The 25,203-nt window shown below is 28.5% G+C and overlaps 1 protein-coding gene across 2 annotated transcripts in view; it reads right to left on the reverse strand.

Moving 5' to 3' along the window:
- Positions 1 to 25,203, reverse strand: part of LOC111683800 (protein O-mannosyl-transferase TMTC2) — a 96,043-nt gene that overhangs the window by 11,225 nt on the left and 59,615 nt on the right. For both annotated transcript variants that reach the window (XR_006940329.1, XM_023445908.2), the window contains exons 4-6: positions 11,554 to 11,643; positions 2,307 to 4,291; positions 2,059 to 2,173 (exon numbers count right to left, since the gene is read on the reverse strand). Coding sequence is in view for 1 of the 2 variants with exons in the window: in XM_023445908.2 (XP_023301676.2) it covers positions 2,059 to 2,173; positions 2,307 to 4,291; positions 11,554 to 11,642 (2,189 nt within the window). In the remaining variant the exon portion in view is untranslated. The remainder of the gene's footprint in view (positions 1 to 2,058; positions 2,174 to 2,306; positions 4,292 to 11,553; positions 11,644 to 25,203) is intronic.

Genomic DNA, 25,203 nt, shown 5'->3' on the forward strand with positions numbered 1-25,203 from the left:
TGGGTGTTTTCGTTTTAAATATATATTAGATTTACATCTACGAGTTATGGTTTCTAATTTCTGGAAATGCCTGAGAAGTGATACTACTTTCCTTGGGTATTTGTTTTTAAAATTCAAGCTTTCGTATCGAATAAAGTTTTGTAAAGTATAGAATAGAAAGATTGTGATATTCGATACTATTCAAATAGAAACGATTTCAGAAATGTTTTTATTTTTCAGAAAAACTGAAAATAAGTTTCAATTATCAAAATAATGGGATCAAGCAAGTTTTGCACCTATAACCAAAATGATGATATCAATAATCAAATAATACACCGTCCGACAAGAAAAAATCGTTAGACATGCACCGGATGATATACGTCTGATGCTATAAATTCAAGGGAAAAATCAGTTTTCGGTTATTTATTTCATTATTCTATGTCCTTTCAAAAGGACTTCAAAGTTTTAAAAAGTACATTTAAAAAAAAATTTTTAAGTACTTTTACTAATTTACTTTTACTATACCTAAAATTTTATTGACTATTTAAGAATTATAAATATTCCTAGCACAAAAATTTAAAATGAAATATTTAAAAAAATCTAAAATAGAAAAGTAGGCCATACAATTTCTTTCAATCTGATAAAAATTCATGGAATCAAATAAAAATTAAATCAAAATTGTACACTTAGGTTTCAAACAACGAGGTTTTCAACAAATAAAAAATTAATTAAATAAAAATTGGAGCAAAATGGATCTTTTGTTTATATTTTATTTACCTTCATCTAACGAAGAAACTTTGTTGAAGCATAGTTTATTTATGTGTTATGCGTTAGTCTTAGGTTTTAGTAAACCATTAAAATAAAAATAAATTTTATTTTGCAATGATATTATGCCCAGAATTTGGAATTAATCCAATTTGGGAAGGTCCATCTTAAATTGAGCCATTAGTTTGCCTTTTATATTGTTTACTTTTATGCTTACAAACAAATATATTTTCAAATGCCCGAAATATGTTTAATTTGTCAGAGCAAAAATGAATAAAATAGACGCAGCATTTTCATCACAACTAGTAATCCGAAGTAATTCAAATTCGAGTCAAAAACCTATGAATTTTACATTAACGTGTCATTGGAGGGACGTTGATCAATTTTGACAAATTTGAACTACATCTAATATCATTTTTAGAAGCTTTTAAAATCCGATATTTAGATAATAAAAAACCAATGGAATATTAATAATCATTTTCTGATTGGATTATCTCTTGAAGATAATTCAATGAAATTTTGTACATGATTTTCTATTGTTCCAGGGACGAAGCCTATAGAAAATGGTTAAGATCGGTCCATTATTTCACCTAGCCCCCATACGACTGAACCGTCGAATAGGGCTTGTAAAATTTGTAATCAAACTACAGGTCGTAATTATGAAGATAATTCAATGGAAATTAGCGCATGATCTTCTATGGTACCTATTGAAAATGGTTAACTTCGGTCCATTATTCACATAGGCCCCATACAATGGAACTCATTATAAGAAGCTGTCTTCAAAATTTTACTTAAATGTCCACAATTTTATTCAACCATAAATGGCTTAGGTATATCTTAGGCAAGATACAATTTACTGTAAGAAATAAATCACACTTTATTTTTATAACAGATTAGAATAACAAATATAGCAACCAATCCCAACAATTCAAATCTTATTAGCTTTTTGTTCATTAAAAATAATTTATTTATATCTACCATAGCTATTAACCTAATGAATCCAATTTCGAAAGAAGGCATTTGATAGATTTCTCGTTATCGAATTCAGCGGTTTCAAGTAATAGAATTTTGATTAAAAGTCATGCGATTACCAAAGCGGCCCCAGATACATAGTTAAATCTCAACCGAATTCAAATTCAAAGAAGCTGAGATGTTTACAATGAAAAACTATTTTGATATTTACGTAAATTGGACAAATATGTGTTCTTATTTTTGATTTACTAGAAAATTATGTTAAAAGTAAATTTTAGACCATAAAAAAGTTGTTAAAATATTGGTTTTGCCAAAGAATTTTAAAACAATTTTTTCACTTACAGATTAAAATGTACATCTGCCATATTAGGCCTATATTTAATGGCTTCTAACAAAACTTCCTCAGCTTCCTTGTAACGAGCCTGAGAACTAAGGACACTTCCTAAATTGCCAAGAGCTATAAAGAAAAAAATAAATATTTTATATTAATATGTAATCAAGGAATATAAAACATTTTTCATAAACAACAAAAACCATGATTTTTCATCAAAAATTTTAAAATTTTGTTTTCAAAATTATTTTTTACTAACCTTTAGGTGGATTTATTTGCACAGCACTACGATATAAACTCTCCTCATCTCGCCAATCCAAGTTGCGTTTTATTGTCCTCGCACTCAGAGCACACAACACCAGACACAAACTCAGTATAAGCATTTGTTGATGACGGAGGTTTTTACTCGTTCGCACACGATCTATTAATTTGCCGAAGCCAAAGCCGACTAATAGACAAAAACCAATGCTGGGCAAATATAACAGGCGTTCTGCCACTACAAACCCCACATAGAAGACAAGATTTGTGGCGGGAAGAAAAGGTAGCGTTAAAAAAGCTAGTGCCATCAACAAGACACTGACATTTGCACACTTGTGAGGTATATCACTTAACATGAAATCCTCTTGCTGTATCGACGACCATGTTGCCAAGCAAAGATTTCTATGTGACGATAATGACTTCGAGGATAGTGATGATCCTGAACTGCATGTAGATGAAGCACTACTATCGGAACTTTTGTTACTGGCCGTTGTTGAGTTGCTGCAACTACTACTACTGCGGGAACTACGTGCTGCAATCACTGAGGCTATAGCCTTTTGCAAAGCAAATGTAAAGATTTGTGGTGGTGGGCCGTTGGACGACACGTCACTGGAAGACATTAGCTGATGGCAACAGCAGCCTGTGTGATAAACATTTGAGTGGTTCAGTGTTAAAACATTATTGTTATTGTTCAACACCCGACATGAGTTTGTATGATGACCGGAACTCAATTCCTGTTTGCAATCACCACAGATGTGGGGATTATTTATGCCCAATAGTTTGTGCTTGAGATATGCTGTGGTGCTGTTAAGCGAAGAATAGTTTGTTGTTAGTATTGGCGTGCTTGTTGAATAGTGTTGTGTGGGTGGTGATGGTGGTGGAGTCATCATGTAGTAGGGTTGTGTTTGGTTGTCACTTGTTACTGTTACTGTTGTTCCATTTGAGGTTTGACACTGTACCTGTTTGCAATATTTTCGTTTAGTGCGTGACTTACGCTGCATTTGTGGTTGTAAATGGTATTGTGCCCCCGTTACTCCATAAGACGAACTCGCCTGTTGCCTGGTTTTATAGTGTGCGTAGTATTGCAGACGCTTATGGCGTTGCAGCAGTAGACGGCAACATTGCCAGGCCGTGTAGGTTAATGCTCCATAGAAGCCCATACTCAACACGTTGCGTCCATCCCATATGGAGTTTATGCGTGGTATTGCATTCATACCCCAATCAAAACTAAGCACTTGTGGATTTAGCAATAGTTTGAAATTGAATACCGGAAGATAAAGAAATGTCAAAAAACGTGTCCACGCGGAGTTGGTTTTCGCTATGGGATTGTCTGCAGTTGAGAATAATGTTTGGGGGCGAGGTATCACCGCCAAACGACAATAAACCGTGCCAAGAAGAACTGAAGTTAACACACATACCGAACGTATGCGGTGCTTGTCTCTTAAACCGCTTAAGCCACGTATCACATCAAACATTCCGCATATTATTAAAGCAGTGATGGCTGTTTCTTTAAACAATAATGCAGCTATAGAGGAAACTAAAGTTAAACTTAAAGCTAACCACTGCAGTGGATCGCCTCTCTCTCGCCACGCAATGTGACGCATATAAGTGAGAAAGGTAAGTAAATAACAGACACAGGCGGCCAAATCAGCTCTGCCTACAATTCCTGCTACAGCTTCTGTATGAATGGGGTGTGCAGCGAAGAGTGCTCCCGTCGCTACAACACCCCACACTGAGGAGAGAAAGTGTCGAGCCACCTTCACTACCAAGCCCGTTGCTAAACAGTGAAGTAAATTGTTGACCAGATGGAAGCCCCAAGGATTATAGCCACTTAGTATAAAATTCAATTTGAAGGTGAGAACTGTCAACGGTCGATAAGAACCGTGAGAGCCACTGTCAGTTAGCGGCGTGCCCCAGTAGTCATGTAGAAAGGCACTCTGCCAGGACGCAGTGCCTGAGACATCTGTGTTGGCTAAAATAGCACGTCTGAAAATAGCGAAAAACATATATGTTTTCAATATATAAAATACATTCATATTGATTTTAAACATTATTGTATGGAACTTAAATTTCAAAACTTTTAATACAAAAAAAATTTGCCAACTTTTAAGCCATTTTTTACATTTACATATGCTGTAAAATCTAACTGTTTAATATTTATAAAATTTTTTATTATTTTTTATATTAAAAATTAAAAACACGATGGGGACCTTTCCGTTAAATTACATCAATAACCTTTGCGTATTGTACATATATCCCCAACTCTCTAAGTACATATATTTCATTATTTATGTCGCTTTTCTTTTGTTTTTGTTATTTTTCTATTATTAAACTTAATACGTTTTGCCATAAATTATAATTATGACATACACTTCCATTCAATATTTCAAAGTTAATAAGGCATAAAGTTACCAATTTAAAGAAAAAATAAAATACATTAAACTACAAGAAACAAACTATAAGAAAAGAATTTCAGTTTTCAATTAACAGCAACATACCGACTTATTGAAAGTACTTCTAATAGGGTATACTGTTTGGAGATGATTGTCAAAAGAAAAGAGTATTTCATATAAAGTTTGGTCAATAATTACTTCTCGTAGAATCACTGTATAATGACACAAACATAACGAACTACTTAATATATATAAATTCATATGTACATACATGTATTATTTATTAACATATGCAAATATAAATATGTATGTAAATTACATGCATAACTGTAAAAAATTTTAAATTTTAAACGGTATCTTGAAAATAACGGAACAGAAAATCATTTAATTAGTAACATGAGCTTTGTGGTAAAGGACTCAACAGCTTTTCCTATTCCTTTACGAATATATGAATATTGTACACTGATATTGTATTTGTGAGTATACTAGCGCCAGGTGTTACGCAATTATGAATAAATGTTCTTAAATGGATGCCCTTTCTGCTCTATATATACACTCACTATTCAACATAAATTCTAGACATTAAAATTGTTTTTACTTGGCGGAGCTTCCCTTGAAACTCTATAGTTACAAAGTTCTTTTGTCAGTTATATAGACATAGTATTTGTGCTCTGTAGTACAAGTGGAAGTTGTAGACACGCAAATGTATGAAACTTTACAACAAATCGACAATTAATCAACTAAATTAAACTGTTGCAATACAAGAGATACAAACAAGTATCATGGGGAGAATAAGACTCGTGTCTGTTTTAGGAAATAAAACAAGAGTAGAGAAGGACAGTATAAAGCTACCTTATTAAACTTGTTAGAAGTCGGTGTTATTTGGCCAAGTTTTCAAAATGACTATCTTAACTAATTTTATACAGGTTAATGCTACACATTCCTATATACCTATAATATGTATATACGAAATACGCATTCACTACTAAATACAATCCAATACATTTACAAATTTCTTTATATACATAGACAATTTTATTACCTAGGTATCCCGTAAGAATAGAGAAATTTATTACTTTTATGTCTGTGTAATATATTTGTGTCTTTTTGTGGGTATAGTATTTCACACTGTTAATAATTGTATATTAGAGTATGGGTATATGTGTATTTATGTAACTGTCAGGTGCCACGGAAGTTTAGAATTTCGTTTGGCAATTAATGTGCTTATTTTTGTCGCTTCTAGTTAACAAACGTCGTCAAAAGGAAATTAAATTGGTCTCTAGAGAGTTGGCGTAAATTTTATATAAAACTCAGACACACGCAGCCACATACACATGTGTACCTACATATATACTCTTACTTAAGTCCAAATAAAATGAACAAAACTAGCAACAAGCCAAACTGGCGTCTAAACATTTTAATTAATCTTAAATGTTGTCATTTGTTTGAGTCATAATTTTGTTTGCCCGATAAAAAAAATATTATAAACTATAAATGTACTTACTAGCTGGCATTCGCTGCTGTGAAGAGGAATTTAAGTATAACAATAAGGTCATCAACAGGTTTTAGAGTGGAATTTTGAAGGAAATTTTTTTTCTAAAAGTCACTTTAAGCGTATTCAGCTTTTAAATCAGGCTAATTAATAAAATGGTTATAAATTTAACGATTAGATTGTATTAGAATTGGGGGTACTTATATTCAAAATTAAGAGTACCTATCACAGTAGTATTTTAATACCAAATAATTTCATTGGTGTCAGTTTGGAACAAAACACGCCAATTTTTATGTAGAATTATATTCTCTTATTAAATGCGTACAGTTTTACGCTCTGAGTCGAATGAATATGGCCGCTATTGTAAATATAAGAAGCAAAGAAAGAAGCATATTTTTTTTCAGTCGATTTCCGGCACGCGTTATAGTTATCCAATTTGACAGAAATGTTATTAGTCTATAAACTAGACTACAGTCTAGCCTATAGTTTAGTCTATGGTCTAATATAAAATGTAGTCTATAGTCTACCTTAAGATTTTGGTAGCAGTAATAGAAGTAGCAAAAAATAAAAACTTTAATAGCAGTATTTCAGTTTTTGGTATGTAAATGTTTCAATGTTGCAGTTGAATACTTTAAACCCAGTAAGCTTTAGACACTAATAAACAAAAGAAGAGCCAACTAAGCAAAATCGATACTTGTTGGATATATCTAATGCACATGTTATCTTCACAGAAAGAGTAACAAATTAAGCTTTTACTTCACCATTTTTGTTACATTTGTATATTAGGCTTCATTTCAAAAAATAAAATGTGTCCTGTTTTTGTGATAATCACAACATTTTAGAAGGCATCACTGATTACTATGCTGTAATAACTTTTTCAAAATTCCAACTCCATCCTTTGCATATCTGAGTCGGAAACCTCTAATTGTAGGCGACATTTTTTACATAGCAGAAACTGCTATGAAAAATTAATAAAAATGAGCTTAATTTCACACTTTTATAATGTTTCAAAAGTGCATTTAGCATTATGCAAAGATGCACTTTTTTCAAAAAATATTAAAAAAATTTTTATTCTTCGTGCGTAATCAAAGAGTGCTTTTTGCTGAGATAAATGGTGCAAAAAAATTGTCATTAACCCTTTAAATGTGATGAGACTTTTAATTTCAAATTTTAAACTTTACAACGCTATATTTCAAAACCCCTAAAGTTATAAAGCCCAAAATTTGTCACTTTCATGTTATATGTGGAACATTTATTGGATGGAGTTTTATTAAATTCAGAGATGATGAAAAACACCATTGTTTGATGGGAAATTATTAAACCACAAGCCAACATTACAACCATCAGATCTCCGAAACGAATTACAATAAATTAAAAAATTAAATTTAAAAAAAATTTAAGGGCATTAAATATTATACGAATAATAAAATCAGGATTTGAATTTTTTAATTACTCTTCTCTTGCTCTTATGCATTTATAGTGCATCTAATTTCTGTCAAAGTAAGTTTATATATCTTAAATTTTCATGTAGAATAGTTTACTAAATTCGGACCGCAGATATGCAGATGAAGGAATTGAAATTTTAAAAAATAATTACGCCAATATTATCTAGATTCTATATTAAATAAGTATTACACATTTACAGTGGTTTTAACAAAAACACACCAATATGTTGTTAATAATGTTGGCTATGGTAATCACAGTGTTGGTGATGATGATGATGACGTTTAGAATGAAGATGATGATTAAGGCAACCTCATAACCATTACTTCCGCCATCACTTGAAGCTCTAGGGAATATTCGATTTTGGTTGAATGTGTTTTATTTTCTCGCACACACAGCCTTTCAATCAGAGTATTTTGCTCTTGCTCTCTTTTTCTTTTATGAAATCAATACACGTACAAATATCATGCATACATTTACACAAAATGTAGTCTGAATATACACTCCCTTGGATTATCCCAGAGGCCATGTGAAAATACACAAAAAATAGCAAGAAAGAATGTAGTTGAATTTATTCCTACAGCAATAATAATAATGATGATGGCAACGCTGGCAACATCAGCGGCGGTAGCAACAAATAAAAACAACTGCTTTGTTTGTTTTTTATAAAATAAAATTGTATAAATTTGTTTGCGATTTAAACGTGAGTGTTTTCAAATTTATATATGTGTAAGTGTTTGTGAGTTAGTGGGTGTATTTACACAAACTCGAGGAAGACGGTAAAGGGCCTTAAATAACTATGGACAACCGAGTAACAGCATTTATAATAATTTCATGAAGTAACACCTCTCAATCCATGCGTATTAATGTACTCAACACAAGAAATATTAAAAATAGTTTTTTTTTTTATCAATGGTCCTCAGTTCCCTACCAGCGATTGAAAATAGACTATTTGGAAATGGGTCCCAAAAATTAATTTGACTATATATCTAAATTATTCTGCAGTAAAAGGCAGGTCCTGTAGTATGGTATAGGCAAAAAATATTTTAAATATAATGACAAAACACATTGGCTTGGGTTTTAAACTGAATATTCAGATAAAAATTTGAGTTAATCCTGCGCTTATTCGGCATAGTAGATATTCTGTTTCGAGATCATCATTTTGAACATCTGAACCAATTTCGATGCATGTTAGATTTAAGAAATTTCAATTCCATTGTTCAAATGGCGTTATGCTTTTTTATAAGCTGATGATTGTGACATGTTTTATAAAGATTATTGGATATCAATAAGATTATTGCATATCGAGTTAATGAAATAAAAATTCTTTTATATCGTTAATTTACCATAATATGGTAAATTTTTTATGTAAACGAAAGTTTAGTTTTATAAAATGTGGGGGTTAATCTTAACTTGTACGTTATAAAACTGATCAGTTTTAATAGATCTGTCAAAATTGAAGACTATTTAAGTACATTTTTGATTACTCTCGTAAATACACTCATACAATCATAAAATTAAATGAAGTGTAGTATAGTTTGTTTCGCTGATTTCAATTTTCTGCGTTTGAAGACACAAATTCCGAAACGTTCACTTTGTGTAGTTGGTGAATAATGTTGTATAGAATTAAAAATACGAGCTTTTACTCAATACACAGCAAACCGAAAAGGAACAACAAAGTGATGAACATTTTATATGAAAAGAATATAAAAAAGTACGTGTAGGCTGGTTGCTTGACTCACAGACTGACTGACTTGACTGGATGGATGGCCTCCTTTCAATTTATATTAAAAATAAGTTTTAAGGCTTTTTTATATACAAAAGAACAAAAAATCATAAAAAACTTGGAAAATGAAGTGTAGAAAGAAAAATATATAAGTAACTAAATATTATGTGAGGTATAGAAAGCAGAGCAGCAGAAAAAAATGAGACCATTACGTTAAACACTTTCGGTTTTACTTAAACGCCTCTTTTACCATCATAAACTGCTTCCACTTGTCTTGTGTCTACAACATCCCGGTTGCAATAAACTGAATGGAAATTTGTGTTCATATTATGGCACCTTCCTTCAACCTTTTGTTTACCCTTCCCTCTGTACTTGTTTAGTTGAAAATGAGGAAATTTATACGTTTAAAGATAATAGTAAACATGTAAACATGTTTATAGACATTTTCTTTTTTTTAGCAAACAATTTATTTAAAGGTAGAACTTTTATTTAATATTGTTGCTTTTTTCTTTTTTTGTTTTTAATAAAATGAAAATTTCAATAAACGTTTCTGAACTTTAAGAACTTTAAATTCACCTTTGAAAATACTAAATCTTTTGTCATGAGCTGAATATCTTATAGTATTTGTTTAAAAGTGAAATTAAATAAGTGTAAATTATTGAAAATGAAATATACTAAGTTGTGAAAGCATATAATAGAATTTTCATTAATATTTCTTACTATATTGTTAAAAATGTTTTTATATTGTTATGTGGCTTTATATATTATTTTCCAAACTACAAATTTTAATTATTTTGCTTAATTCATATTCAGATACCATATCAGTTTTCTTTCTAAAAGTTTAGCAAATTTAACAACTTTTTTCTTTAATAGTTGACTGCCAAAAGATTTTCCCATTAAGCTGCTCATTTTTTTGCCACCAACAAATAATATTTTTAAAGCTTTAAGTTGCAGCTATATTTTGCAAAACTTTTCGAGTTAAAAAGTGTTGCTGAACATAAAAAAGTTTTTCCATGTTTCTTTTATTTTATGGCATAAACTGCTTCTAATTTTACAATAAGTTATTTTTAATGAAACTTAAAGACATATTATACATGTTGTAGTATTTTGTTACAAATGCCTTGTAACAAACCGTTTTAATACATTGTTAAATAAATACATTTATAAAACTTTGGCAATAAACTTGATTTTGTTTTGCACCAAAAGTAATCATAATAATGGTAAAACATTTGGACACCCTACAGATTGTTGTACAAATGGTCATTTGAGGGAAAAAATCAAAATAATAAAAAAGTTAAATATATATGATGTAATTTTTATATAATTTTTAGAACAATGACCGATATATTGTTTTGTTAATGCAACGACTTTAGAAAGTATGTCTCTTCCACCATCTGTTTGTAATCTGAAACAATGTTAAACATTCTGTGGGTTTTTGCAGTTGTAACTGGTAATTTTTGACTTGTCCTACCTGTATAATATGAAATCGAGAAATAAGTAAAATATCATTTGGCAAAACTTTTGCCAACAATTTACTTGAGAACCTAAACATTAAGACAAGCATGTATACTTGTATAATTCTATAAAATAGAAAGTGTGTATGAGAGTATGTATTTGTTTTTATTTATGTTAAATTTTAGGTACACGTAGTCCAGGTCTTTTGTAAAAATGTATGTACAGTGTATAGTATAAGTAAAATAAATAATGTTTTTAAAGAAATCTTGAGAATTTTTTTTCTCTTTCAAAATTAAGAATTTTTGGTTTTCAAGTTTGAAATACATACATATATATAGTATATTATTGCACTAGTTAAATTATAGAAAAGTTTAATTCTTAATTCTATTCTTTCTTACATCAGTCACTGTAAAAAACAGAATTGTAGGATGCTCTTGTTTCAGAAATGTTTATTATTTTTTTATACCTTTTGTTATTGTTTAGATTTATGTTTTTTGGGTTTGTATTTACCAAGGACAACATAAAAAATAACTACAAGAGTCATAAAAAATATTTTTTAATAACAAATATAAATCATTTTTTAATTTTCTTTTGTTATTTGTTTGTTTTTATTTTCTCATGAACTCAAAAATATTGCCTTCAATTTTACACAAATACTTGATTATTTGTATCTCTTATTTATGTTACATATTTTATATAAAACTGTTTTGATTTTACATAAACAAATTATACAGCATACCTGTCATCATAAACAAATCCAGAATTTAATGTATTTAAATACAAAATAAATGCCAAAGCACAACAGCCCAAGCTAGTATAGTCCATCATGCTAAAAGTAAAAGAAAATAAAATTAATATATTAAATTTATTATAATATATAAAAATTTTTAAATATTGATTATTTTACAATAAAAATTTTGTTGAAAAATAAGCAGAAATATCTGATTAGTTAAGTGTACAGTGAGAGAACAGTCTTTAAATACTATTTTTAACTTTGATTTTTATATGTATTTTAAAATTTATTGGAAACTTTTCAATATTCTAGTTATAGGTGGTGAATATATAATAAATAAATATTTTATATTTATGTTGTATTTTTTCAATGAAATAAGAGTACATAAAGTTCAAAAGCAATCAATTTCGATTATTTAAACTTTTACTTGCAGCCAGCTATTCATTCAAATTCAGGCATCACCAGCCTTAGGTTGGTTAGTATTTGTTCTAACATACACAGTTTCTCTATAGAAACCACCCCCTTGTCAATTACAAATGTTGACAGTTTACTAATTAAACCAATTAGCTTATTTTAAATCTCGTTAAATATTTATGAAAAATTGTTAAATTAAAAAGCATTCTTAATACAGTCCTTTGGAAAAAAATATAACGCCCACAAAAAATTTAAACAAGTTTGTTTAAGAACATGAACTAAAAGTAACTAAAAAAGAAAAAACAATGTTTTTAATAAAAAGAAATAATAACTTTATTATTAAGAAAATGAGGAATTTTTCAAATATGATTCGAAATATTTGGCAATTTAATGGTACAGAACTAAAACTTTGTCTTGAAAAATATTAAAATTTTTTCTTTGAATCGAAAAAAATTCAAAATAAGTATATAATTTTTTTTTTGATGGAAAATTTATCAATAATATGATTCATATACATACAAGGTTGATGAGTGATAAGTATTTTTAAGAAAGGTAATAATAAAAACAAAAATTTCAGACAAATTTACTCATCCTAAATTTTTCACAAAAAGGATTTTTTGTTTAAAGTTTATTTGTTTTATATTTTTCTCTTTTCTTTTTGTATAAAAATAAGTTTTTGCTCCTCCATTTTTTCTTTTACTATTTTTGTTTTTAAATCTTTAAATACAAAATATGTATAACTTTCAGCGTAGTATAAAATGTGTCTTTGTTATTATTGTAATATATAAAGCATTTTCTGTACAACAAATGATATAAAAAAACTATGTAGAGAAAAATTACACAATGAAAATATTTGTAATATTAGTTTATTGTTGTTGTACACACCACTAACTTCATTATTTTTCGACAGACAGTATTCATTTTAATACATAGCTGAGGGGTAAAGTTGTCACACAAATATTACTTTTTATACCCTACACCATTATAGTGGGAAGGGTATTATGTGTTTGTGCTGATGTTTGTAACGCATTAAAATATTATTACTATACCCACCTTAAAGTTTACTGATCGACTCAGTCCGTCCGTCCGTGTGTCCATGTAAACGTTGTTATCAAAGTATAGGTCGCAATTTTTAAGATAATTTGATGAAATTTGGAACACACGTTTGCTTTGATCCAAGGACAAAGTCTATTGAAAATTGTAAAAATCGGTCCATTATTTCACCTAGCCCCATACAACTGAACCCCCCGAAAAGGGCTTTTGAGCTCATAATTATGTAAAATATAAATGTATCACGATGAAAGTTCGCACAACTAAGTATTTATAAGCCTTGATGACCTTGCCAAATTTCTAAATGATCGGACTTAATTTTACTCTAGCCCCCACAAAAAACACCCTCAGAAAGTGACGTGAATATCCGTAATTCATTTATTAACACTGTTATTGCAATTAAATTTAGCACAGACAAATATTATATATATATTATATAAATATCATATAAATACAAATCTATCCAGCTCATTTTATGGGGATCGGTCCACATTTGCCCCTTTCCCCCATATAAACCTCTTTTAGAAAATAAGTTTATCGTCAATAAATTGCTTATATAAGATAATTTTCAAGATAAATGCTTTATTACGAAAATTAAACCACATTTAATATTCATAACTGGTGTATGGTATCATATAGTCGGCCAAGCCCTTCTATGCTTTCTAACTTGTTTTCTGTTATCGGCGGTTTTAAATAATTTCGGAATCAGGTCAGATGCATATATTTTTATATTATAATAAAATAGACCAACAAAAAAATTAGCATAACACTGAAAAATTTATTTAAAATACTTTGCAATGAAGAAAAGTTACTTTTGGTTTTATATTATTAAACATGTACGAATGATTTAAATGTTTACTGTACTACCACTTTTTTGAAGAGGATGCTATGGATTTATAAGTTTGATGATATTAGCAAAAGCAAAGAAAAAATGTTGTAAGACAGTTGCATATTTCGTTGTATTTTATTTTTCCCTGCGTACGCTATTTTGAATGTTGAAAAACTTATTAAAGTTTAACTGCATGAAATACGCACGAAAGAGTGAAATATTCTTTTTACGCCCAAATCTATTTAACATTCTTGCTCAAACTTCTCAAAACTTAAGTGTTTTACTTCAAACTCCAATATTTTTCACTTGGATGCTGCTTGTGTATTGCTGTATTGAAAATTTTGGAAATCATAAATATTGTTGCTTTTATATAGTTTTTAATTTAAATTCTTTATTTTAATTTGTTTCTATTCGAAATATAAACACGAAATAAACCACTCGGTATTTTCATTACGATACGGAAATCGTTTCGGGGAAATTGGTACAAAACTTTTCGAGCTATAGGCAATTTTTTAATTGCACTAATATTTTCAAATCTTAATATAGATTGTACTAATAAAAAATTTGTAAAAATTTGTACGATATTCATAAGCAGTTGATATACTTATGCTTATACACTATTGTACGTTTTATCTCAAACTCGCTCTATAGCCCATAGTACAATGTTCGTTGATCAGATATTTCAGATTAATCAGAATGTGAAAAAATTTGTGGTCACAATTCACATATTAAGAGTAATATTTCAACAAAATTTTATTTAAATCAGACTTCATCTTTAAATATTTTGTTACACTTTTTTATTTTTTAAAAATGTAAAAACACTATTGAATGCATTAAAATTGAAACAAATTACCTACATCAGAGCTCGTTGAAGTTTTAGTCCGATTTCGATGAAATTCAGTGGAAATATTTTCCACACATTATAAATATAATTTGAATTTCAAAAAACTCTTTATAATTGTAACCCCATTGGAAATTTCGGATATATGGACATTGTATTATGAGCTGGAGAGTTACGTTTTGTTTGCAATTTTCCTAACTTAATATTAACTTTTAGCTACTTTAATATTATTACTAAAAAAATAGTTTAATAAATAAGATTTGTTGCATATACCTATGTATATTTAAATTTTTAAATCTTAATATAGATTGTACTAATAAAAAATTTGTAAAATTTTTTACGTTATTCATAAGCAGTTGATATATGCTTATGCACTTTTGTACGTTTTATCTCAAACTCGCTCTATAGCCCATAGTACAATGTTCGTTGATCAGATATTTCAGATTAATCAGAATGTGAAAAAATTTGTGGTCACAATCCACATATTAAGAGTAATCATATAAATGGTTTTTAATTTAACATTTTATTTTGTTTAACTAAGCCAAAAATGACTAATTTTTCGTTGGTATTACAACCAAAAATTTATTTACTCTTTCATAATATATTTTTGAAAGTTGTTATAACTTTTTACATACCCAGCAAAATCTTTACTTACCCGGTAAGTGGACATGTAATATTGGAGAAAAGTGTAAGTAGTTACTTTTTGGGTGAATAACTACTTATTTTTGTTAGACGATGACCAAAAAATAACTGGTTACAAATCTCATTACCCGACATTTCTGGATTAAAAACTAGTTTTAAAATTATTTTTTATGTTGGATATTCTATTTTCTTACTCAATGCCCCATTAAAAAGTAATTGTATCATTCTATATGGAATGGTTTCCACACAAAAGTTAATATCAACATTTCTTAAAAAAATTTCCAAAATCGACTAAGGTTGGAAATAATAACTAATTCTTTATTGGACATACGCTATAGACAATTGACCACAAATTCTATTTAAAACAATTAATTTATGTTATTGATAACGACAACCCATTACCAAGTAATGTATGAAATAACTGCAATACCTACAATACTCATTAACAAAATTCGAAAATATTTTACTGGGTAATTAAAAAATTGTAGGGTGCGTATATTTAAACACAAATTTCATGTACATTTGTGAATGTGAATTTTTTCATTGTTCACTAGGGTATTCAATTATTCGAGTTTTTGTCTTATTCGGTTTATTCGACAAATAATTATTTGAGGTTTTAGGTTTGCCGATTAATAATCGGATAATTTAAAATTATTCGGTTAATCGAATAAAAGAAAACTGGAGGTTTTGAATGTATTTTTTCTTCCCCTTATAAACAAAATTATAATTTTCACTCCTTTCAATTCCATTCTTTGTAAATTTCTTATTAAGTTTTTCTCTCAAATATTATAAATTTGTTTTTATGTAAAATTCTTTTCTTTATATAGAAATAAATATTTTTAAGATTTTTCAATGAACAAGTGTATGATTGACTTATTAGACACAAATATGATGTATTTTCAAAAATCAGAAGTACTGTTAGAAAAATCATCAAATAAATGTTCTTTATAAAGAAAATGCTCAAAAAAGAAAGGAATGTTTAAAAAATTAAGAATATTGAATTTTGTGGAAACTAACTGTTTAATAATGAGTTTTTCTTAATCGGTTAATTGATAGAAATTATTCGGTTTATTCGTTATTTGAAATTTAACAGTTTTCATTTAATCGAACGATTAATCGTCAAAAACTAATCGACTAACCGATCGACGATTAATTGTTGGAATACCCTTGTGTTCACATATGCAATGTCATTTAATAAATGATGTCATTAATGTTGTTTATATGACATTTTTATTGTTGTTATTGTTTATTTTTAGTTTTCCCTAAGTTTTTAGTTGTTGTCATAACAGATGATGATATCATCATATAATATTGGTTGTCATATATTTGTTTTTTTTTACATAGTTTCCTCCTTAATACAATTTTATATGTAGAACTGTAATATCATAGGTTTTCTACATTTTCTATAACAGTCATTGTATGACTTTGGATTCCTCTTTTTAAATATTTCGTACCAATTGTTGTTGTTGTTTTGGATAAAAAGTGGTCTGTCTATTATCCTGTATATAAATGCCTGGCTAGTTGTGCATAGTGGTACCTAAAATTGTCTGCTGCTCATTAATTTTATCATTATCACAAAAATACACTCAGCCATACACTAACACACTAACATAGCATGTATGTATACATTCAAACCTCCTGTGTATTTTTTTAACTGTAAACATAGACAGCATTTACTTATACACACCGAAGCAACTAAAATGAACTAATAGCAAAACGTATAAAGTGCCCATGTGCCTTTCTCCCAGCAGTTCCGAAGTATCTATTTAACATACTACTAAGGGTTTCCCCTATCCAGCAGGTTACTAGCAATTTTAACATATGCTTGTTCTATGAGGAAGTCAATTGTAACAAGGAGACAAAGAGCTTAAGTTTGTTTTGAAGTGAGCATTTTCCCGCTTACAAGGGGACACTAAAGTTATGATTTTCTTCACCCTTGATTACAAAAATTACATCAGTGACGAAAGACGAATTAGAGTCAACCAGGTAGTGGAATCCTGTCTTTTTTGGATGCACCGACTCTTTGTCGAACTACTGGTCTTTTACAAACATTTTACTTATTGTCCTCTATATTGAAGTAGTATTATTGTACACATAAGTATACACAGTTCGTGGTCCCCCTTTCCATTTTTAGCTTTAGATCTGATGCTTTTGTCTGATAACCACTACTTTTAGTTGGATGGTGTTATACCGTTTTTGTTGCTCTGTAATAATACTATGTCAAGTCAGGTCATTTCTTGCTTCCAATGTGTATGGCTCAACACAACCTTGTTTGGTCATGTTCTAATCATTTTTTGGTAAACTCAACCAATTCTACTACTACTGCTGCAAATGGTGACGGCCTCTGTCTCTGACTTGGTCAGGAATTATAATAGCCTAGCTAACAATTCAGTGAAAGTAGCATCATCATCACCAATTGCAGTAGAAAGAGTAGCAGTGGAATGTGAAGTTCATTTAATTTTTATCAAAGATTTTGATTTTATTTACCATGTGCATATGAATGTATGTCTGACTATGTTCTTTCAATCGTATATATGTACAAATAGCACAAGGAATGCTTATAAATTTTTTTCATATCAAATGTGTGTATATGAACTTTATATTTTGTGAAGTTAATTTCCATGGTAAACAAATTAAGGAATAGTTATAAAAGTTACCACAAAATAAAATAAAAATTAACAATAGCTTTATTGCTTTTTTTATTTACAATAAATGCATAGATTTTATTATTGTATGTAGTTCTATACATAGCTTTAAAGTTGTAAATTTATATATGTTTAAGTTTTTTTCTTAGCGACGTGTAATTAACATTAGTTAATTAAGAGTTTTTGGCTCACTGTTACCCAGTGTAGTTTTTATAACCGTTTTCAGACGAATTGTTACCCAGTCTAGGTAACCCTAGCCTACACTGTTACCCAGTGTAGTTTTTATAACCGTTTTCAGACGAATTGTTACCCAGTGTAGGTAACCCTAGCCTGCTGTAACTAACATTAAAGTAGTTTTTAATATTAAAGAAAAAAATGCAACGTATATAGAATTTAAATAAATATATGTTGTTATCTTTGCATTATATCTTGCTTATATACAAATTTGTATACATTTATTAAGAAATAAAATGCCTTCCATAACTCAAGCTTATTTAAGAAAAATAATAAAATCAATAAAATTTTTAAGAGACAAGCCATTTCCGTTCTTATATGCATTTCAATATAGAAAGTATATATTTGTTTTCCAACTTTTTCAATACAATTTTTTGTTGCCTCATATTGGTTGTAGGCATAAGTTTTATTGGAATTTTTTGGCCTCAAAATAAACCTGAATATTTATTGAATGTATGTTTGTATGAGTATTTGTTTCCAGAACATTTTCTTTTTTAATTTTATTTAATAAGTTTTTGGGTTTTCTTCCAACAATAATATCTATTGTTTGGGCGTGTGGGCTTAAAGTACTTGCCAGCACACGAGAGGGGGAAATTGTCACAAATAATTCTGTAAAAGTAGCTGCTCTTATTAAAAGTTGTTTGCCAAAATATTGCACAATGTACCGGAAGCTCAAGCATTAGGGGCACAAAAAGGTTTTTTTTAGATGGGCTGAATTTGGATTTGGCTTTTTTGTTATTTATACGCTCGTTTATTTATTTAATGAAAAGAGACCTTTTACAAAAACGACAACTACTAGCACTAACGTAATAATAACAGTAATAACAACTACAGGAGAAACAACGAACCATATTGTTAAATGCGAGGAGGAAAAAAGAAAATAAATTGAGCCAAAACACCTTCAACCGGATACGGAAACATTAACCTCGAAATGTCAGCAAATGTAACGGTGGCGAATTAAATTTTTAGTTTTGTTACTGGGTCAACACAAACAATTTCCTATCCGCCAAAACACAACAACAATAAAGTAACAACATTAAAGTAAAAAGCTAAAAAGGAAATCTACATATAAACACAAAACTTAACAACAAGGACAACAAACGAAATAAAAAATGTTTGAACAAAAAAAATTATTTTATAAACCAAGAAATTTACAGAATACCCTACCAAAAAAGTAACAACACGGAAATCAACTTGTGTCAACAGCTTGCAAGTCAGCAAAACAATAGCAAACCTTATAATATACAAAAAAAAAAAAAAAGAAATCGTTCGAGTGTGGTGGTGTAGCGATAAAGAAAAAAGAAATGAATATAAAAACACTTCTAACTAATGCAATCAGGTGCAAAAGCATAAACTAATACATAGACAATGTTAAAAATAAAACTCCTGAAAAAGGCATACATATGTATACAGACACCACCTCTTCTAAGAGATTACGAGGACAATAAAAAATAGTGTCATGCAGTATCGAATATGAGTCTTTTATTTAGTGCTGAAATATTTAAGCTTCGATTTCACTGAAAGCTATAATTTTTTGTTACAATCGTTTTTATATGTTAGTATCAGTGTCAAGTATTTGTTGCAGTTTCGTTTTATGTCCTCCAAAAACTAAACTATTAACTTTTTTCATTCTATGTCTAACTTTCATACAGTTATAAGCGGAAATAAAATAATACATTTTTTACTTAAAATACATATATAAAAGCAAACTGAAGTGAGGGGTGGTTAAAAGGAAAAAGCATTTATGGTAAAAAAAAATAAGTTATGACTGCTTCCATTAATTTTTTTAAGCAAAATTTTAATAATAACAGAATTTCTTTAATTTAAGTACAAATTTGAATTTGCTGCTTTCATTTGGGTATAATAGACTAGTAGATTTACAAAAAAAGCATACTTACGACATAATTAATACAGAATTTGTTTAATGGAAATGGACAGAACTTGCATAGAGACAGCATTTAAATACATACACATTTACACTTAAGTTTTAAAATTTGTATGAAATTTTCAAAGTAACATTCTCCCATAAATGTGAACTATAAAACTGAACTTACGAGTTTTATAGTTTCAGAAATATTTATATTTTAAAAGCCCACCTTTAGGGGAAAACGGATAAAAATATATTTTTTTCTGTATAAAATGTTTTATGGACATACAATTTTAAATTTATATTTTATGATGCGATGCAAAGGACTCCAAAAATTCCCATTTTGAGGCATTGTAATAGAATCGGGTTATTTATTAAGAGAAATATATTTAAGTTTTCGGTAAAAAAGAGTATTATTTTTGTAATTTTAGAATTGTTTTATACATCTATACCATATATTAACTATAAAAATGTCGTCGCGTTACTTCCTTTTTTTAATATTTAAAAAAGTTGTTTTCACTTCTGGTACATTAGTTTGCAGTTAGAACACAAAAATACGAACAATACAACTTTTCTATGTTTGAGTATACGAATTTTCGGCGATGTTATGCAAATCATAATACAAAAAAAAAAAAAAACATTTAACAGTAATGTTTTTGGTCAGCGTGTTTTTCTGCTTTTGTTTGCAACATTATTTGTGTACTATAGATGTTGTGGTCTAGTTATATTTTGCTACATATAGAGTCATGTTGTAGGAACATAATACATACATATATATACATACATATATATACATACATACATACATACATACATACATACATACATACATACATACATACATACATACATACATACATACATACATACATACATACATATATACATACATACATGATATGAACTAATAATTAAAAAACATATTGCTTAGTAATATTATCTACAATATTTCTTTTATTCAAAATAAAAATTAAATTTCTCACGAGTTTATCATTTCCAAAATATTAAATAGTTATAACCTGTTGTATTATGCTTTTTTCAAAATTAAAAACTTTATGAAATTTTTCTGTTTAAAAATAATAAAAAATGCTCTATTGTTATGTGTTTTTTCTCCTTTAAAAAATTAACTTTATGGTATTTAAAATTAAAACAGTTTTTGTGTTGAAAACGGCTGTTGTAACCTTTTTTCCGATTTGTTCTGAGCAGTGCTTTGTTAAGGATGTCCTTGTCTTAATTTTAGTTAGATGATGAGGGTAAATAAATGACATTCATTTTATGTTACATTACCACAGCGTTATAAAGTTTACTTTTTTTGTCTTTTTTAAAAAAGGAAAAAATCTCGGCTTAAACGGCTCTCGGCTTAACGCCTTTGCCAATGCTCATTTTTTTAATTCATTTGTTAGCTACATACTTTAATTTTTGTATTTTTCGCTTAGTCTTAGTTTTAATCATCACCCACTTTTGATATTTTTCCTCTCCATACCAAAATCTTTTTATCCATCTGTCTAGTAAAGAGCAAATAAATAACGAAAAAAATAATAATAAAATATAAAACGCGAAACCCTTAATATAGAGGAAAGAAAAAGAATATATAAAATAAGTGAAAAGAAAACCTTGCTGCCTAACTTTGTAACAGCCTGTAGTATTTATGTACATACATATATACATATTTTAGTATATGTACTGGTGGTTCAATGATGGGTGACTGACTGGTAGTCAGTTTGTCTGCTGCCAGCTGTTATGTTGTAGGTTGTATATATGTGTTGGTGTTAGTCTTCCTGACTGTACGACTGCTCAACAGTCAGCCTTCTACTCTTTCATGCTTTCCGGCCTGACGTCCGTACAATGTCATTTCCTTTTCTTATTTTATCATTAAGACCTAATTACAAAATTTTATCTGTTTTTGTGTTGCGTTTTCTTTAATTACGTTACATTCATTACATCATTATGGCGGTAAGCAACATTAAAAATTGTTAACCATCATCCTTGGCACACAAACGCACTAACACACTTAGTTCCAAAAAGATTCTTCATCCATACTATATATCTCATTCTGCTTAAAGTTTCCATCTCTCTGTGTGCTGCGTAGTCATACTTATACTATTTTATTTTTATTACAACTGAACTGTAAAATAAAGCCTCTATTCTTCTTGAACGTTTGTTGTAAAAATGACAGCTGCTGAAAAGAGTGAATTCAATACACCTTTCAAAGTGAGACTTCGTGAGCTAGTAGTTTGAAAAAATTTGTTTTAAAAATAAATTAGGATAGTACAACATTGAGAGAAACGTAGTCATACATGATTATTAGCGATTTTGTTAACATCTCTCAAATTTCTAAATTTTTATTAGCTAAATTTAATTAAATTTCTTAAGAGAGATAATAATTCAAAATCATTGTGTTTTCGAAATCAAAAATTCGTCAATTTGTACGAGTTAAAATTTACATTACATTATAGAAGCATAATAAATAAGTATATGTAATATTTATGCCATACACCACTATAGTGTGGAGGGTATAATGAATTTGTGCTGATGTTTGTAATCCTCAAATCGCCATACCAATTGGCTCAAAATCTAATTCACATCCTAGTATGAGTCTATAAAGCCCTTAAAGGAGATTGTATAAACTTTCTTCTAATAAAAAAAAGACTTCTTGAAAAAAAAAATATTTAAAAATTAAATTGAAAGAATTTTTTGAAAAACGATATACATAGCTATCTGAACTCTTATTACACTAAATTGAATATAACCTTGGATGATCAAAATGTCCAAATTTGACTCCGTCTAAGTCCGGCAGACCAATAGACCTAAAAATTTGTATCTGCCTACTATCCAATAGCACTAACCGTGGTGCAAATTGCATCTAAATAGGTTGACACCGATTTTAAAAGTTGGGTCACTTTACACGAAATTGCATACTTTCATTATAGAGCATATTTATGAAAGTTTTGTGTCTATTTTATTATAAAGAGTAGTGTGATGTTATTCGTTGTTATTGCTTTTTTATATTCCTGCATGTGTAAATTTTATTTGTTGAGGTGGTAGATGTTGTGTTCGTATTTTCTTTAGTTCTTATTTTTATATTTCCTTTTGTAAATTTGCACTTTATTTTATTTTTTATTTCATTAGAAAGTGTCCTTGCTCAAGTTCTGGGATTGTAATTTCCTGTGCACTGACCTACATAAATTATTCGGTTTTAATTTTCTCTGTACTTGTGCTGTTTTATTTGTGTTTATATTTTTGATTCTGTTTGAGTTTGTACTTATTTGTTTATCTTCATTTTTTCAATTCTATTATTTGCAATGTATTTATTTACTTACAGTGTTTTTTCGTACTATTCATTTATTTGGTTTTCCATGTAGTTGTTCATTTAGAACCACATTTAAAGCTCTTTGAGGTTATTTTTAAATTTTATTGAAAAAATAAAAATAATAAGTAAAGTTATTTAATTTTATGTGTGTTTTTATGTAAATTAAAATTTGAAATTCGATTTTAGTTTTAGATGAACAAATAATGAAAGCTATAGCCAAATGTTTATTGTTATGCTAATTGAATTTATTCGAAGTGACTTAATAATGAAACACGTGCTACCTATTAATTTGTTTTTTTCTTTTTTTTCTTGAAAAGAAGTCAATTCTACGCAAAATTTTTTTTCTTTGTTCCTTTTTATTTTTCATTATTTAAATTTATTTTTATTTTCTCTTTTTTACAGCTTCTGCATAAGGAGCAAATATAATTATGGTAAGTGCTATTAAATTGTATTTAATCACTTAAGTGCGTAAGTTAAATAGACTGGCTTTTTGAGAGCCTTTTTGAGGTTGGCCAAATCAAATTCAAATTTTAAATTATTAAGCCATAGAAGTTAGAATTTGAAAATTTGTACTTCTTTAAACAAATTCGTTTTGTAAAAAATATTCCATTATAGAATTAAATTATGGCGTATATTTTCTGAATCATAACAATTTGCACTTACATTTTTATTAAATTTACTTCAATTAGTGCATTAATAGGATTGTAGTAAAAAATCTCATACAGTCAATTATTTTTACATATTATCTCTTATTAAGCTTTTGCCAATTGTTTAAGTTTTCCAAAAAAGAAATAAAATAAAGTGTCTTTAATTTGTTGTAGATTTTGTGTTTTGTTTGCCCCTTAAAATAAATCATTACACAAAAGGAATATTTGGTAATTAGAACACTTACAAAGATACAAACATGCACATATGGACATACAAATGCTGACAAAGAAATACACACGCATAAAACAAAATTTTGCCTAAATGTTGGCATTTAGGCTTTATAGTGTTAGCTAACGGTCTATTAATGGCAACAATAAAAGAAACTGAAATAACGATTGGGGAAAAATAATAAACATTGTACGTATGTGTGTTTAGAAAATGAAATATTATACAAGTCCTTTGAATAAAGGCTCGAATATTTTTATAGGGATGTGTAAAACTATATAAGTTGCTATAAATATTAATTTGTTACAACATTCTGAAACTAATTGTTTTATCCTTTAGTTTTTTTCTTTTAGGATATTCCATTGATGGCATGTTTTATTGTTGGACTTTCTACTAATAATAATGAATAGTTATGGAACAATTAAAATTTAACCTTCATGAATTATAAACAAGAAATACATACATACATATACATGTATGTGATTATGTTTTTAGTCCTTTAGGAAAGAAACCCGTACTAATTATGTTGTTTGTTTATTTGTTATGCTTGTTTAGGATACAGGTGTTGTCATTTGAGGGTTATTAGTATAGATTATAGTATTAAGCGGTCAAACTATTTTGAACCTTAATTAAAAAAATTAAAAGCAAATCAAATACTGAATTGGGGGCAGTGCATTAAACGAAAAAGGCGGAAAAATAAGTATGTTTTTAAAAGATATTGGAAAAGTTTTAGCTATTTGACCAAATAGTGGTATTAAGGGTTATTTCTATTTTTATAATTTATTCTACAAATAATTACTTTATTTCATATTACAAATGATTATTGGGGAAATATTTATTGAAACGTTGTTTTTAAATTAACCCTTTATGTCATTTTTATTAAAAAAATTCTTTGGATGAAATAAAAAAATAAATTAATTAATATATTAATAGATTTATTGATATTATTCC

Source organism: Lucilia cuprina, chromosome 2 (genome assembly GCF_022045245.1).
Source record: "Lucilia cuprina isolate Lc7/37 chromosome 2, ASM2204524v1, whole genome shotgun sequence".
Lineage (NCBI taxonomy): Eukaryota > Metazoa > Arthropoda > Insecta > Diptera > Calliphoridae > Lucilia > Lucilia cuprina.